We start from the raw sequence: 15,099 nt of genomic DNA, 5'->3' as shown, positions 1-15,099 counted from the left end.
GATAGATAGATAGATAGATAGATAGATAGATAGACAGATAGATAGATAGATAGATAGATAGATAGATAGATACTGACTAAAACCAACCCTGACCCCAAAATTTGATGCATATGTTTATACAACTTTATTTTATGTATGAATTGTTTTTCCAAACTGAGGGCATCTTTGGACATCCCCAAAGGGAGGTTTTGTATACCTGAAAATGTTGCTAAGTAATCCCATCCCCCAACCCCCCTTAGACACATACGCACACACACACACACACACACATACAGTAACAGTGACAGTGATAGGTGTCTTAACATCCAATGTCTCATTTCCAGCTGGGGTAGTGTAGCATTACCTCATACCCGTTAACATCACAATGCACTCCTTTTCATGCATCTCCTTCATGATGGATCACACACAGATGTGGGAGCGCTTGCTTTTTGTGTGTTTTAGAATATGTCCTCCAACTTAACGTATGTAATGGGATATGTACTGCATGACCTGATATCGTTGTATGAGTATATTCATAAACCCTGTTGCATATTCCACACACCAGTTTTGCTCAGTCTTCCTCCTGGAGATCTGGAATCATGAAATATTCAAGAGAATCCAATGACCTTGATTAGCTGGTTCATGAGTATTTGATTAGATTTGAACTAAACTCGGCAGGAAGGTAAATCTCCTCGAGCGCCCCGACAAACCCACTGTGCTAATTTCTATCTATTTATCTCTGTTAAATCGTCAACCTTTCCTTCACCGCCCAAAATCTCAGCACCCACAGTATAAATAATTTCCATTTATGTAGAAGCAACATGCCCATTTAACACATTTCTAATGCAACTTTCAAAAGAAAACGTGTATCCTTAATAATTCAATTGCATGAGTAGTGTAAGTATTAAAGTGTTTGCATGACTCAACAGTAAGGATGGCCCACTGACCTGGGAAAAATGTGAAAGAGTTTCGGGACATTTGACCAAACTATTGCTTGTCCTGTTCCATATTTTTTAATACATTTTTTACTATCATTTTTTAAAATTTTGAATGATTTAAGTTTTGTACATTTTTTAAATTTTTTATATTTAACATTTATTTTTAATTATTTAAAAGTATATTATTCATTTGACATTTTTCGCACATATAATTTAATTAAATTTTATATTTTTCCACTGAACATTATATATTAGATACATATTTTAAACATTTTCTGTCAAGCAAATAGAAATGTAAATGATCCTTTACATTTGATGAAAAAATGAATACATTTATATTTGTGAAAAATCGTTATCATCTCTTCGTCCTCAAAAACTTGCTCAAAACTTCTGTTCCTCCCCATAAAAAAACAAAATGAGTTAAAATGTCTAATGTGCTCTTTTCCTGAATGCATGATGATCACTGGCTGTCAAGTTCAGTTACAACTTTGCTTGGTTTATTAAAAATGCAATGTGCTATCCTGAGAGTGGAAAAGATAAAGAGATCACTGTCAGGAAGTAAAGAGGCCATAATTAATCTCAACATCATCACACCATAAACCACACCTTTTGACATTTATTTTATATGATAGCCTGTCTTTAGTTCATAAATACAGGGAGAGAGAATCATTTTGATTAAATATTTTATTTTAAATCATGTTTGAACTTCAGCTCATGTAAATATTTTTATTGAATCAGCTGAAGTGATATTCAGTTTGACAAATTCATGTAAAATTATAACTATTCTTAGAAATTATATTGGTTGTGATTACATACACAGCATGACCCATAGCAACCAGTTTATTTATATGCTCAGATCAGATGTTCGTGATCAAACTGTTTCTGCGTCACGATCTCCCCAATCTTCATCTTTATCCTCACCACCTCATCTTTTCATGTATGTAGGAAAGAGATATTTACGATCTATTTCCATAACTCAAATCATCAGTACTGTCACGCAGAGACTGATAGATATTGTAGCGTTTCTCTTAAGTGTTTCCTCTCGCTGCCAAAAGAATCACTCTCTCCATCCTAATAAAACGGGGAAACTTCATCATGTGCGGCCGACCCTCCCCGCACTTCTATCCACTCCAAATACTTCTAATGCCAAAGACACTCCATCACACCCCCGCTTGTAAAAATAGCTGCTTTCAATCTGGATCTGAGGAGCTGAATGAAGCCTGAGGGGATTTTTTTGTGATATCCTTAGAAACACTACATATATCACTAGGCTGTTTCCATCAGAGTCTGTTTATCCTGAAATTGAAATATTTTAAAAGGAATTCGTTATATTAATTCGGCATCAGAGTTGAAGTGAGGGCCAGCAGCCAGTTTCAACAAACTCCTTACAATAGGAAAACCCTAGTTAATAATAGAATTAAAGGGTTCAGGTCCTTGCACACTGAGTCCGAAATTTTCATATGCACTTTTTATTTTTTTATTTTTTTTCGTATCAAAATGCTTGCTACAGATACGAAAACGCAGAACCTGATCCGAATTTTTTTATGATGGACGAAATTTTCGGAGGCAGTGTGTAAACGTGATTGACAACGTATTTTTTAACGTGCGAAAATTTTGTGTGCAAAGACTCAGTGTGCAAAGACCTTTAGTTCACCCCAAAATGACATTTCTGTCATTAATTACTCACCCTCATGTCGTTCCAAACCCGTAAGACCTTTGTTCATCTTCAGAACACAAATTAAGATATTTTTGATGAAATTCGAGAGCTTTCTGACCCTCCATTGACACCAACACAACTGATATGTTCAAGGCCCAGAATTGTAGTAAGGACATCATTAAAATAGTCCATGTGACATGATTGGTTTAACATTAAAGGGGTCATGACATGGATTTTTTTTTATTTTAATATGTTCAATGAGGTTTACTTATAATGGTAATAAAGTTTTTTTTTTTTTGCACAAAAAAACAAAAACCAAATGATTATTTTCAACCCTGATTCTTACCCTCTCTCTAAAACGTCCTGTTTTTAAGGGGCGTGTCCTCTAAGGCTTGTCAGGAATCGGCCACTGTTATGATTTGCTAACATCATTGCATAGGAAACAGTATCAACACTCCCTCGCTATTGCATATGAGTGTCATTTCCAGACAAAGCATTATGAAATCATTTACTTCTGGATTGTGATTCAGCTGCAGTCAGATCTAGTACCGCTTCATCTTTCAACAAATGTTCTTTGTGAGCTCTCCGTGACACTTTGTCTCGTTTACAAAACAAAATGCTCTGATCAATCCTCTGACACGATCCAGGACACATCAAAAATAAACTATCCACCTGTTCTTTATGCTGAGATTCTTCTAATATCTGTACAAAGATGCGAACGAGCTGTTTAAACCAAACACCTCGAAAACGAATGTTCTTAATCTCCATGTGTCATGACTCAAGGACATGGACTGTGTCAGAAAGCGAATGTGCATCTCTATACTGTATCCAGAGTAGACAAGATAGCGGCAGTGATTGTAATTTCTGTTTGCTTTTGACGGCAACGCAACACTCACATTCAGCATAATCAAGTGTCAGATGTTAAGCAAGTGAACGCCAGTGGGCGGGGCCTATGGTGAGAAAATTACTATTCGTCGATGCCTTGCTCTGGAGGCTGTGTTTAATGACTTTATCAAGAGTATCACGACACATGCGTATGCTGCTGCTGATGTAGAACATGCATGTTCTGCGCCTTGTTTACGAGCAGAGGAATGCACACGCATGCATCGTGGTGCTGTCCGTAATGGTGGAGGATGGTGACGCAGAAGAGAAGAATTGTTGAATAAAATTGTTATTTTTGTTTTCTTTGTACAGAAAAAGTATTCTCGTAGCTTTGTAAAATTATGGTTTAATCACTGATGTCACATGGACTATTTACCTAGGAACATTTCAGTTACTTTACTGTCTATGGAGGGCCAGAAAGCTCTCGGATTTCATCAAAAATATCTTACAGTTTTTGCCTATTGCTTGAACACTATAGACACATGCTTAGACCAAAGTAACAAAACTTGAAGCTTTTGTTACTATACCTTAAACACAGTGTAACCATACCTTAAACAAAAGCGCTGCTTTGCACTTCAGTTGCAATTCTGCAACACACTTGCTCCTGCACACTACACACTATTTCATACATAAGACACTTCGTTCATAAATGAAATCTCACGGGTACCATTGGGAAAACACATCTATTCAAAATACAAAACACATTGGGTGATTGAAAACACTTAGACACACACCTGAAAACACTTACTTACAAAACTGAACACCAATCAGCCAACCACAAATAGGCCTCAGTTGAACCATTTTGAGAACTGTGCAAGCATGGAGGCAGGGAGCGCAAGAGGTAGAGGCAGAGGAAGAGGAAGACAAAGAGAGAGAGGAGTAGGACATGGTCGAAGAGGCTATGCACGGAACAATATTTCAGATGATATTAGAGCAACGTTGGTGGATCATGTGATAAATCATGGCCTGACAATGAGGGAAGCTGGGCAGAGAGTCCACCCACATCTAAGCCGGTTCACAGTTGCATCCATCATAAGGACATTCAGACTGGAAAACAGGTATGTCTTCAACTCTCCACTCCAGACTGTATCTACAGTACTGTACCGTATCACATTACTGTATCACATGTACTGTATTGCAAGTTGGCTAGTGCTCCTTTTGTAACAAAAAATGGTAGTTTTGTGGAACATACAGTACAGTATAGTACATAGCACTGTACCATTGATTGCTGAAGTGTGTTGAAATTTCTTCTGCATTCTACTGTATGGATGTAAATTTACTTTCCCTTCAGCCTGAGGCTTATTCATTTCACGTTTGGTGTGAAAAGGCTTTTATATTTGCCAAAAATATACCTTTTTTTATTTTAAAAACAATCAAGCAAGCCCTGTCCAGATTTAAAAAGTAACGAAAAAGTAACGTAACGCATTACTTTCCATAAAAAGTAACTAAGTAACGTAATTAGTTACTTTTTTAGGGAGTAACGCAATATTGTAATGCATTACTTTTAAAAGTAACTTTCCCCAACACTGGTCATGAGACTGATATTTAGGCATAATAAATGATCTCTCAGGTAATGTTAGAAATTATGTAGGGATCTTTCTAAACTAGTACATAAGCAGATCAATTACTAATTTAACAGTTATAATAATAAAAAAAGAAACTAATGCTGTGGATACTAACGGAAATAACTTTAAATTGCATTTGTTGTAGAAATCAATGAATACAATTATTACGTTATGGGCACTTCAGTTATAAACTCCCAAGAAAGTGTATAGAAAGTTTGTGAATGATTCACTAAGAGAATCAACTCATAAGAGTCATTTGCTTGTGACTGGAACTACACTGTTTGTGCTTTGTTTTTGATTCCCTAAAAGGAGTCATTCGTAAATCTGACTACACTGGTTCCTTTTAGCTTGCTGAAAAGTTTGAGATCATTAACCAAGACCCAGATCCAGACCAAGATATATTACATATTGTATACAATTATCTTAATTGTAATTGTTACTGTTATTCATACATTTTGTGCCCATACCTAATTTGTTGACAGATTAAAACATTCATTTGGGATTGGATTGGCCGTATAGGATAAATAACAGTAGGCTGCGCTTTCGAAGGGCAGAGATCACAGTTTTTTTGCATTAGTCACACTTGAAACACATTTGAGTCTGACTCTAAACACTCAGACATCCTTTCAGGTTTTGTTTGTATAACACCGTGACAAGTCGTAGTGCATTGGAAGCATATATGTGCTGATATGCGAAGGGCATTTGTCGACATTAGCGCAGGGTGGTGAGGATCGACATGTTAACTCAAGGCCACTCGGAGTGAGGCCCCTGCTTTCAGACTTGACAATGTTGTGAAAGTCTATCTTCCTCCATTGGCCTGTCAAAATGGTTGAAATCAGCTGTGTGTGTTATTATATGACATGTTCTCTCGTTTGTTTTTAGACAACCTGAACTGAATTGTCCTCAATCACATCTGTATTTTGATTAGTCGGGAGGCTTTTGGCTCAAAAAAGACTTTTACCTTTGGTGAAGAAAGAGATATAGAGAAGTAGTGAAGCAAATGTCATAAGAGATTAGCTTCGTGAACATTCCACAGAGGTTAGTTGGCCAAATAGAGTGAGGAAGCGACGAGAGAGAGAGAGAGAGAGAGAGAGAGAGAGAGAGAGAGAGAGAGAGAGAGAGAGAGAGAGAGAGAGAGAGAGAGAGAGAGAGAGAGAGAGAGAGAGAGAGAGAGAGAGAGAGAGAGAGAGAGAGAGAGAGAGGAACACAGAGTAGAGAGTGATTTGTCAGCAAAGGGAAGGAGAGAGTACTAGCGCTGTAAGCTAATGTAACTAAAGTAAGCAAATTCTGAGTACGGCCACAAATACGATATAGTTTCAAATGCTGATGCTGGATTTCAGCCTGCTCTCAATTTCAGGGCATCGTGTGGTTTGTTTTGCTAGGTTTCAGAATAGCTGTGTGACCCAGGGGCCAGTGGGGGATGGCATCTCTGAAACAACCATGGATTAGCAACGTAGGACCTTCCATGTTTGGATCAGACAGAAATGAATAGCGACATAAAAATTTAAATATTCTCCAGACTATATATGGAGTATGTGAGGATGGAGATATATGTAATTGTAGATGTTGTATTTATGGAAATGGATTCACATTATCGAAACAGAGAGAGGCATAGGAGACGAGAGGGCATTAGACCACTCGTTTACACTTTTCTCATATGTTGTTTATGAAGCGTACTTTTAGATATCCGAGTCTGCTCCGTGCTAATTTAACACGACCACATTAAACTCTGTCCATCTCTGATTATCTCTGTCTGGCTCTCTTTCTGTCTTCCTATGAAAGTCCATGTCTCACTCCCTCAGTGTAAAAAAAATAAAAAAGGTAATTTGTGAGATATAAAGTCACAATCGCAAAGAAATCTGTTAGACTGTGTGATTTTAAAGTTGTAATTTATTTATTTATCTATTTGTTTGTTTTGAGGAGAAGGAAAGAGGCTTGCAAAAGGGCTTCCATATTATTTTTATCCATGGATGTCCCTTTCAGAGAAAAAAAATAATATAAATGAGAGGGTTATTTTAATATTATTCATATACTATTATAAAATCATTAATATTTGGAATATACAGTTTTTTAATTTTAGTTTATTTTTAGTCATTTTTATGTGCTTGTCATTGTTATGTGTATATATATATATATTTGGCTAGATAATTTTAATTTTACTTTAGCTTTTAATACTTCATCTTAAACGTACTTATTTGAGTTAGTGGCCGAGGCAACATTTCTTTTTTTTTTTTTTTTATTAAGAGTGCAAAACATATAACATACGCTGAACACAAAACACAAAAACAGCAGTAGAACAGCAATGATAATAACAGCAATGAAAATAAACAGCAATGACAATCTGAATAATAGTAGTAGTATTTAAGTAGTAGCAGCATGCATAATAATAATAATACTAAAGATAGTGATGATAACAATAATACCTTGTGATGACTGCAAGAGTAATATCAATAATAATAAAAGTAATAATAATAATAATGATGTAATAACAATAGTAATAATAATAATGTAATAATGACACATACCCAACACATACCACACCTATCCTAGCTTCTGTGTCAGTGTTCATGTTTTTTTTTTTTTTTTAGGCAACATTTCTAATGTTTGTTTATGTTTTTAGGTTTTTCATAATATTATTTTTTATTTAATTTCAATTTTACTTAAATTAAATACCAAAATAATTTTAATAGTTTTAGTTAACAATAATACTTCGTCATGCAAGCAGATCACCCAATTTGACCCTCAGAGCCGAGTCTAAGGCTGATGATACACAGGGCAACTTTTTGAGCAACATTGCCGGGCAACTTTAGTTAATGTTGCCATCAACAGGCAACCAGGTGAGACACAGGGCCCACAACCGATCTATCCAGATAGAAAATTGTTACCCATTCTGTTGCCCGGCAAAATTGCTCAGAAAGTTGCCCTGTGTATTATCAGCCTAAAAGCCTTTAGGTTTTTCATAATATTATATTTTATTTTATTTCAACTTTACTTAAATTAATTGCCAAAATAATTGTAATAGTTTTAGTTAACAATCAAAACGCTGCTGCTGTGAAGGTGGTTAAGTCTGCAGTACTGTACATCTCATCTGCATTAGTGTTTTAGCACTAGCATTCAGGCTACACTGGCCTCCATTTGACTTCTTACCTCACCTACACTTTTAGAACGTGTGTGTTTGTGTTGAGTGTGAGTGAGTGTCTGTTAGTGTTTAGCACTGTGACTGTGTGTAACAGTGACAGGGACCAAGACTAGCAAGATGGAGAGAGTGCTGACGACTGGAAACCAGAGAAGAGCCAACAGTTGAGTTGAGCAGGAGATCAGGAGCCCTTAGAGAATTTAGGTAGAAAAAATATCATTAGGAAAAGTTATCTGTCTCAATATAGCACAGTGTTATTTTATTATTATTTATATACTGTAGTATTTAATAATATTTTGAAATAGAATTTATTTTTATATTTTCAGTTTTTGTTTAAATGAAAGGTTTCAGTAATTTGTTTATGTGCTTTTTTTTCTTATTTTTTTTCAGTTTTAGGTGTAGTAATTTTAATACTTAAACTTATTTCATTGATCTGCCAAGGAAACATTTCTAATTTTCATTTAAGTTTTATATAATATTTATATTTTATTTCAGCTTTATTTAAAAAAAAACTATAAGTATATATACTTTTTTTTGCTTAAAAATGATAACAATGATATCACATCAGTTACACTTTGAGACACATTTTAAGATACTGCTTTTGCGAAACATAAATGAGTGAGTTAGATGCTCAAATCACCACCAGATTTCTCCTAACCGGCAATATTGTCTTGATTTACCAAGGAAATAAAAGATGATTAATAGATGTTTACTTGAGCTCAACAGACGAGAGCATGAGTATTATATTGGTTTCCAAAGCAAACCACATGCACAGCATTGCAGTGGTGTCAGCGATGGATTTAAGAGGACAGTGCCATTTTAATGAAAAGCTGACTGGGTCCTACACCTCAGCAAAGATTTTTAACTACATTTTAGCTAAGCAAATTAACACTGCCAGGCCAATTAATCAAGGGTAAGGTGAGAGCTGCTCAGAGCATTTGAGAATTTCCCAGTAGAGTTGTTACAGGTCCCTGTTTGTGTATAGTCGTGACCTTCGGCTGTGTGATGAACCCGCTGCTCTGTCCTTTTTCGGGTGGACATCTTAGCCAGCTCCTTAGATCCTGAGGCAGGGGAAGCATTTACAAATTGCTGGATCGCCACATCCCGCTCCTCCTCTGGGACAAGGAGATATACCAGAAGTGCCTGAGGCCCATTAACATATTGCAATCTGAAAGACAAACCTAATCAAAAATAGACGTGTCGGTACTTCGGTATGCAAGCAGATCACGCAATCTGACCCTCAGGGCCGAGGCCAGGTGCGGTGTCTCATATCCTTAATACTAAATAGTGAAGGTCCGACCACTCCTTCCAGGTCCAGAGTCAATTTGAAGCCAAGATTGCGACTTGGAAGGTGACGGTGGTACGATGTAGCAAAGCTGTTTACACCTACTGTAGACCAGAGGAGAGGCTTGGATGCCTGCACTCCAAAATACTTTCAGGCCTTACTCCATATAATGATTTTATTATTATTTGTTTTTTACATGCAGCCCTGAAAATAGGTTAGGCCATCTCATAAGTGTTTTGTTATGTGCATATATAATCAGTGTTTATACATTTATTTATTGTTCTGATTCTGCTCTGAGTCATGTAGAATTTTTTACCCTTTACCTGCTCAGTTTCATGATTTACATATGTGTTTATACTGTATATTTTACATTTACATGTATATACTGTATAGTTTACATTTCTGAACATTATTTTTGCTATTAATTGTAATAATCCAGTGATATTTTTGTATGCACAAGGAGTCTGACAACAGCCGGTATGCTGTTGAAATATGCTTCAAGCATCTTGGAGAGGTTGTCACAGTTCTTCTGGATTTTGTCTGTTTCTTCATGTGATTCCAGGTGGACTGGTTGTCAGACTCCAAACGGAATGTAAACTGATATTACCTACTGACACACTTTAAAGATAGAAAGAAATAACTGGTTTAAAACCATTTTTTGTTGGTGAAAATATTAATGGCCTGGGACTTTTGCACAGTACTGAACAAAACTAATATGAGATAGCAGTTTTGACGTTTACTTTAACATGACCCCTTTTGAATACTGTGATTATGAATTTCATTTGTTTCAGGTGCCAAGGGAGAGAAGGTGGAAGCTCCACCTGCTGGTTTGTACTTGTATCTCTTTACTCTACTAAATGTTTATAATCTGTTTGATTAAATTAATCATTTAAAAGCAGTCAGACTCACTCTCAGTATGTCTTTTTTTCACAGATAAGCCTGCCGAAGGTGGGTCATCTGCTCTGAATCTTGTCATGAACGCCATTTGTCTTCATTCAGTCTGTCAAGGGTACAAGGGGTAGCTTTGCTTCTACAGATTAGCTTTGTGTGTGTGTGTGTGTGTTATGGTGGTTAGTCTGCGCTGTAAGGGGTTAGGATTAAGTGAGAGCTGTGCTATACATTCATTTAACCTGTTCTATTTCATCTTTAAATATAGCAAATACATGAATCATACCTGAAACCAGCTAGTATTGAACCTAAAAGCATTTTTACATATTGACACATATATGCAGTAGGGGTTGAACGACTTCTGTTTTTTTTGAAGTCGATTTTTATGTGATGAAAGTCGAGTCGAAGTCGACTAGTCGCTGATGACGTCATTAATGAACAAATACGTCTGGAGCTGTGACAAACACCTTGTGCACAGCTATGGCATATGACACAGCGCTGCCCACATGGCTATTGCTCCTAGCTTTTTTATCAGTTTTTTTGTCTTTGGGTCGTTATATTTCTCTCAGATTTCTGCTCGTTCTAAATCAGATACAGATAAAGTAGCACAGTAAAGATTACATTAATATGAATGCATTAGTGAGAGCGATTGCGTGTGTGAATTAATTCTACCTGGCAGCGTCTCTCTACTAGTAGTGAAGCTGTGGAATTTAGTTATTAAGAAATATATGCTTGAACTTTTCAGTTTCTAAGCTATTTTATTGAGAAATCACAGAACATTTCCGCGTTGAATGATTCTGTACGCGCTACTGTCTGTAGCCTATGTGTGTGCGTTACAGTGCAGCAGCGCATTAGATTAGAACGGCGATTAACTTACCTGTACAATAAGCTGTTTAAAACGTGCATTATCCCGTTCAATTTCGAGCATCCAGTAATATAATCACACATGTCTTATGGAGCGCTTTCAGAGTATGCATTTATTTGTCATTTTAACTGTTTGTAAACGGAGCGTAAATGTGGAAGTCCTTCAAAGATTTCTTATCCTGTTGCGCCCTCTATAGGACCAGCGACTAGTCGACGTCAAGCTTAAAGCGTCATGGCAGAGCATTGAAGTTGATTAGTCGGTTAGTCGGTGCAACCCCTAATATGCAGTGCATTGCTTAGTTGAACAACAATGTAATTATTAATCATAACGCCATAATGCATAAAGACTTAATAATATGGTTGTGTCACACCCCTGGACTGTTTCCCTCATGTGCTCCGTGACCTGGTTTTCTCTCATGTTTGATTGTGTCATTTGGTTCAGGTGTGTCTTGTTCATTTTCCTCGTCATCGCATGTATATAAGCCCTAGTCTGTGCAGTCTGTGTTTGTCCAGTCAAGTACATCCCTATGTGTGCTCCTGTCTGTTCTGTCCTGGATTTACCCTTGTGTGGATTTATTAAAGACCATTTGCATTAATTTTATCTTCTTTGTGCTTTTATCTCACCGTAGCTTGACAGGTTGACTTAACTGCTTTTATAAATAGAAGCACAGTCGGCAATAATAAATTTAAATTTAACTATGTATTTATGCAGAACCATATTTATTTACTATTCTGTGTCTAGATAATACAGTTTACATAAATTACAGTATATTGTTTCTGCCTACATAACATTAAAGCCTACTTAACTCACTGCCGAAGATGCGTTATAAACAAAAGCCCAGCATATGCTGTGATATAGAAGATAACTTATTATTGCTGTGCTGCATGCATTTAAAAACATGCAATTTTTTTTCCAATTGCAGTGGGAGATGCTGTTACTGGCATTTAAATGGCAAAATGTGAGACTGCAGTAAACACTATTCTAAAAAGACCTTTTATTTCATCTTGAAAAACAAAATGAAATTTGTCAGTGATGTTTAAGTGCCACTTTTTAAGTGCATAATCTATAAATGTATATTTGTATGTGTGTTTATATGCATTTACTGGTGTATGTATGCATTTCTTTGAACAACGTGCACTGAAGCTGATTGTGAGCTTGATTATGATAATGTAGCTCAATACGAGAGTAAACACTAGGCATGTGCATACGTGTTTGCAGTTCTTGGTTCATGTTGTTATGAATTTGGTGTCATAAAATGAACACTGTACTGAGGTACAAATCGTTCCCTCTGGAGGAGAGTTGGCTAACCTAGGGTGAAGGGTGAGACCTGTACACAGTGTAAGGTGGTGTCAACATGTTTACTTTTTCATCAGATGTGCTTAGGATTCACATTTCATTGTGGATTTGTGAATTTATGTTAACAGCCTACAGTGACCCTAAACAGTAAATGCCATTGCATTATACAAATAACTATCAAAACAAATCACGTTTATTCAAAACTGCTGAGTGACATTGTTTGACAGGTATGCTGCTATTCTTTTATTTGTCCAGGTGAGTTTACACTTTCTCTCCAGCTCTAGTTTCCAGAAACAAAACACTGGGACGTAGTTTGTTATAATGTTGGTGTTTAACCCGTCTCTCTGTATGTGCTGCCTTAACCTCATTATGCTTCCATTGTTTTTTTAAATTTAGATGATGAGGGCCGCGACGGTAAGGGAAAGAAACACTCCTTTTGGCTCGCTGTGTGTGTATGCTTATTTGTCAATGTGCAAGTTGCTTTCCTGTGACTGTGCATGTGACCAAATGTCAGTCACTGTCTCTGTCGGTGGTCCGCAGGTCTGTCACAGGGGTTCTGACTGGCCAAATCAAGACCAACAAGCAAACAAGTGGTTTGAAATCTGAGACTGCTTTGGCGAATGCCAGCAAGTCTGTTTCCATTCATGTTAGTTCATTGGTCACTGAACAGTGCTCTCTTTTTTAATGGTCATATTATTTTTTGAGACTCACTATAATAGAAAACAGTCTCGGCTGTCTATTCAAATTAAGTTTCGCCAAAGCATCCAGATGAACAGTATGTCATATTTTAACCCTTACAGGTGCTGTAAGTGATTTTAGGCAAATGAAAAAGCACTCAAAAAATCCCTATTACCTGACAGATATTACTAGAAAGCATTAAAAATGTTATGTTCTTTTGACATTTTTATTATTTTTTAATATTTCAATATGTAGATTATTCTTTAATATTTCTATCCAGCTTTGTTTTTTTTCCAGTTTTAGTCATTTTAGTCCTGCGAGTTAAACCTTTTAATGTTATTTTTCATGTAATATTTATATATATATTTTTTACTTTATTTTAATTATGTAACACCACCATCTGAATACAAATTGAATTTACCACCATTGACTGACATGCAAAATTAATGTATAAAATAGTATATTATTATACATTAGATGTTTGCTTTGTATATTGAGTTGAATTGGAAATGCTAGTTAATAGCTATCTCCCTGTAGACTATGAAGACTCTTTGGTTTCTCCTGGTTTTGGAAAGAAGAGGCATGTCTAATTACTTAAAGGTTAGCAGTGACTAAAATTGTTTACAGCACCTTAAACTATCCCTTTAATTGTAGTTTAGATCAAATAAGTTAACTGGAGAAAATTTGGATATATACTTTGTTTATTAGTTTGTGTATATATCAATGAGTGCTGGTGTGCATAAACCAAAATATATTTTATTTCAACCTCTGGCCATTTTACAAAATATAATTGATATACATACAATACTATTTCATTCAGACTAATTTGGTTGGCATTACATTTATGACTTATTTACCATGACAGACATCACCTTGATGTCTTGCAACCATGTTTTATTTGAACTTATTGGAATCTTTTTAGAAATGCGGTGACCATTTAAGAAACCAAGGTTATGCAGTATACTGATACTCTGAAGTGGTTGTCCCTCTGAAAGTTTTACCATTGGAAATATCTGGATCTGTGTATGAGATCCAGCACTGAAGTGTGGACATTTAGCAACATGAGATTAGGACACCCAGAGCTGGACAAGCATTTTCACAGTGTACATGTTTAGTGGCTGACATTAGTGTTAAACTACTTCTACATCTATCTTATCTGGGTTATGTGTATCTGGGTAAATCATCTTCATAAAATAGGATGGGTGGTTCTAAGATTTATAGGAGAGCCTTATGCAAAACTATTTTGAATATAAGCCAAACTATGCATTGCACTGTGACGTTTCATCCTTGTTCAGTTTATCAAATTAACTTGCATAAACATAAAACAGAGTGAAGCTTTTGTTCTCTGGTTTTATGGAAATGCATGACATTATCTGGGCCTAATCCCACCACAGATAGTATTTGTAGCCGGTGCAGTCTTTAAAAAAGACACACCTTTTGGCTTGTTATATTGTCTGTTTCATATTTACTGTGACTTTTTCTATAGATATGTTATCTGATTCTGAAGGTGAGATGGAATAGAATGCAAAAATTGGTTTTAAAGGAGTCATATGATGCGATTTCAATTTTTCCTTTCTCTTTGGAGTGTTACAAGCTCTTGGTGCATAAAGAAGATCTGTAAAGCTGCAAAGACTAAAATCTCAAATCCAAAGAGATATTCTTTATAAAAGTTAAGAGTTAACCACGCCTACCTAAAACGGCTCATTCTAACACGCCCCCACATGTCTACCATTTTATGGAGGACTGTTTCCTGAACCTGGAAGAGTAGACTACAATGCCGGCTGTTCTGACCCACAGACTGTTAGTACGTTTTTTATAGTAGGAATTTGCCACTGATGATTCAAACGCGAGTTTTGAGCAGTGTAGAGCAGCGCTTGTTGTTTGTCATTTCTCCGATCACAAATGCAGACATGGTTTTATGTTTACGCGG

At 36.2% G+C, this 15,099-nt stretch overlaps 1 protein-coding gene and 1 long non-coding RNA gene across 4 annotated transcripts in view; both read left to right on the top strand.

Annotated features, from left to right (window-relative positions):
- LOC107687621 (myosin-binding protein C, fast-type-like) overlaps nt 1-15,099 on the top strand; it is a 34,926-nt gene that overhangs the window by 5,089 nt on the left and 14,738 nt on the right. For 2 of the 3 annotated variants that reach the window (XM_016485020.1, XM_016485019.1), the window contains exons 2-3: nt 10,234-10,269; nt 10,376-10,390. In XM_016485020.1, coding sequence (XP_016340506.1) covers nt 10,234-10,269; nt 10,376-10,390 — 51 coding nt within the window. Of the gene's footprint in view, nt 1-10,233; nt 10,270-10,375; nt 10,391-12,887; nt 12,906-15,099 lie in introns of all 3 variants that reach the window. The other variant, XM_016485018.1, reaches the window with a different exon arrangement.
- LOC107687622 (uncharacterized) lies at nt 192-7,586 on the top strand. Its single transcript, XR_001634145.1, has 3 exons — nt 192-204; nt 6,855-6,861; nt 7,517-7,586. It is a non-coding gene; the product is annotated as an uncharacterized LOC107687622 (long non-coding RNA).

Source organism: Sinocyclocheilus anshuiensis, unplaced genomic scaffold (assembly GCF_001515605.1).
Source record: "Sinocyclocheilus anshuiensis isolate Anshui unplaced genomic scaffold, SAMN03320099.WGS_v1.1 scaffold361, whole genome shotgun sequence".
In the NCBI taxonomy this organism is placed as follows: domain Eukaryota; kingdom Metazoa; phylum Chordata; class Actinopteri; order Cypriniformes; family Cyprinidae; genus Sinocyclocheilus; species Sinocyclocheilus anshuiensis.
This window is presented reverse-complemented; position numbering and strand designations above follow the sequence as displayed.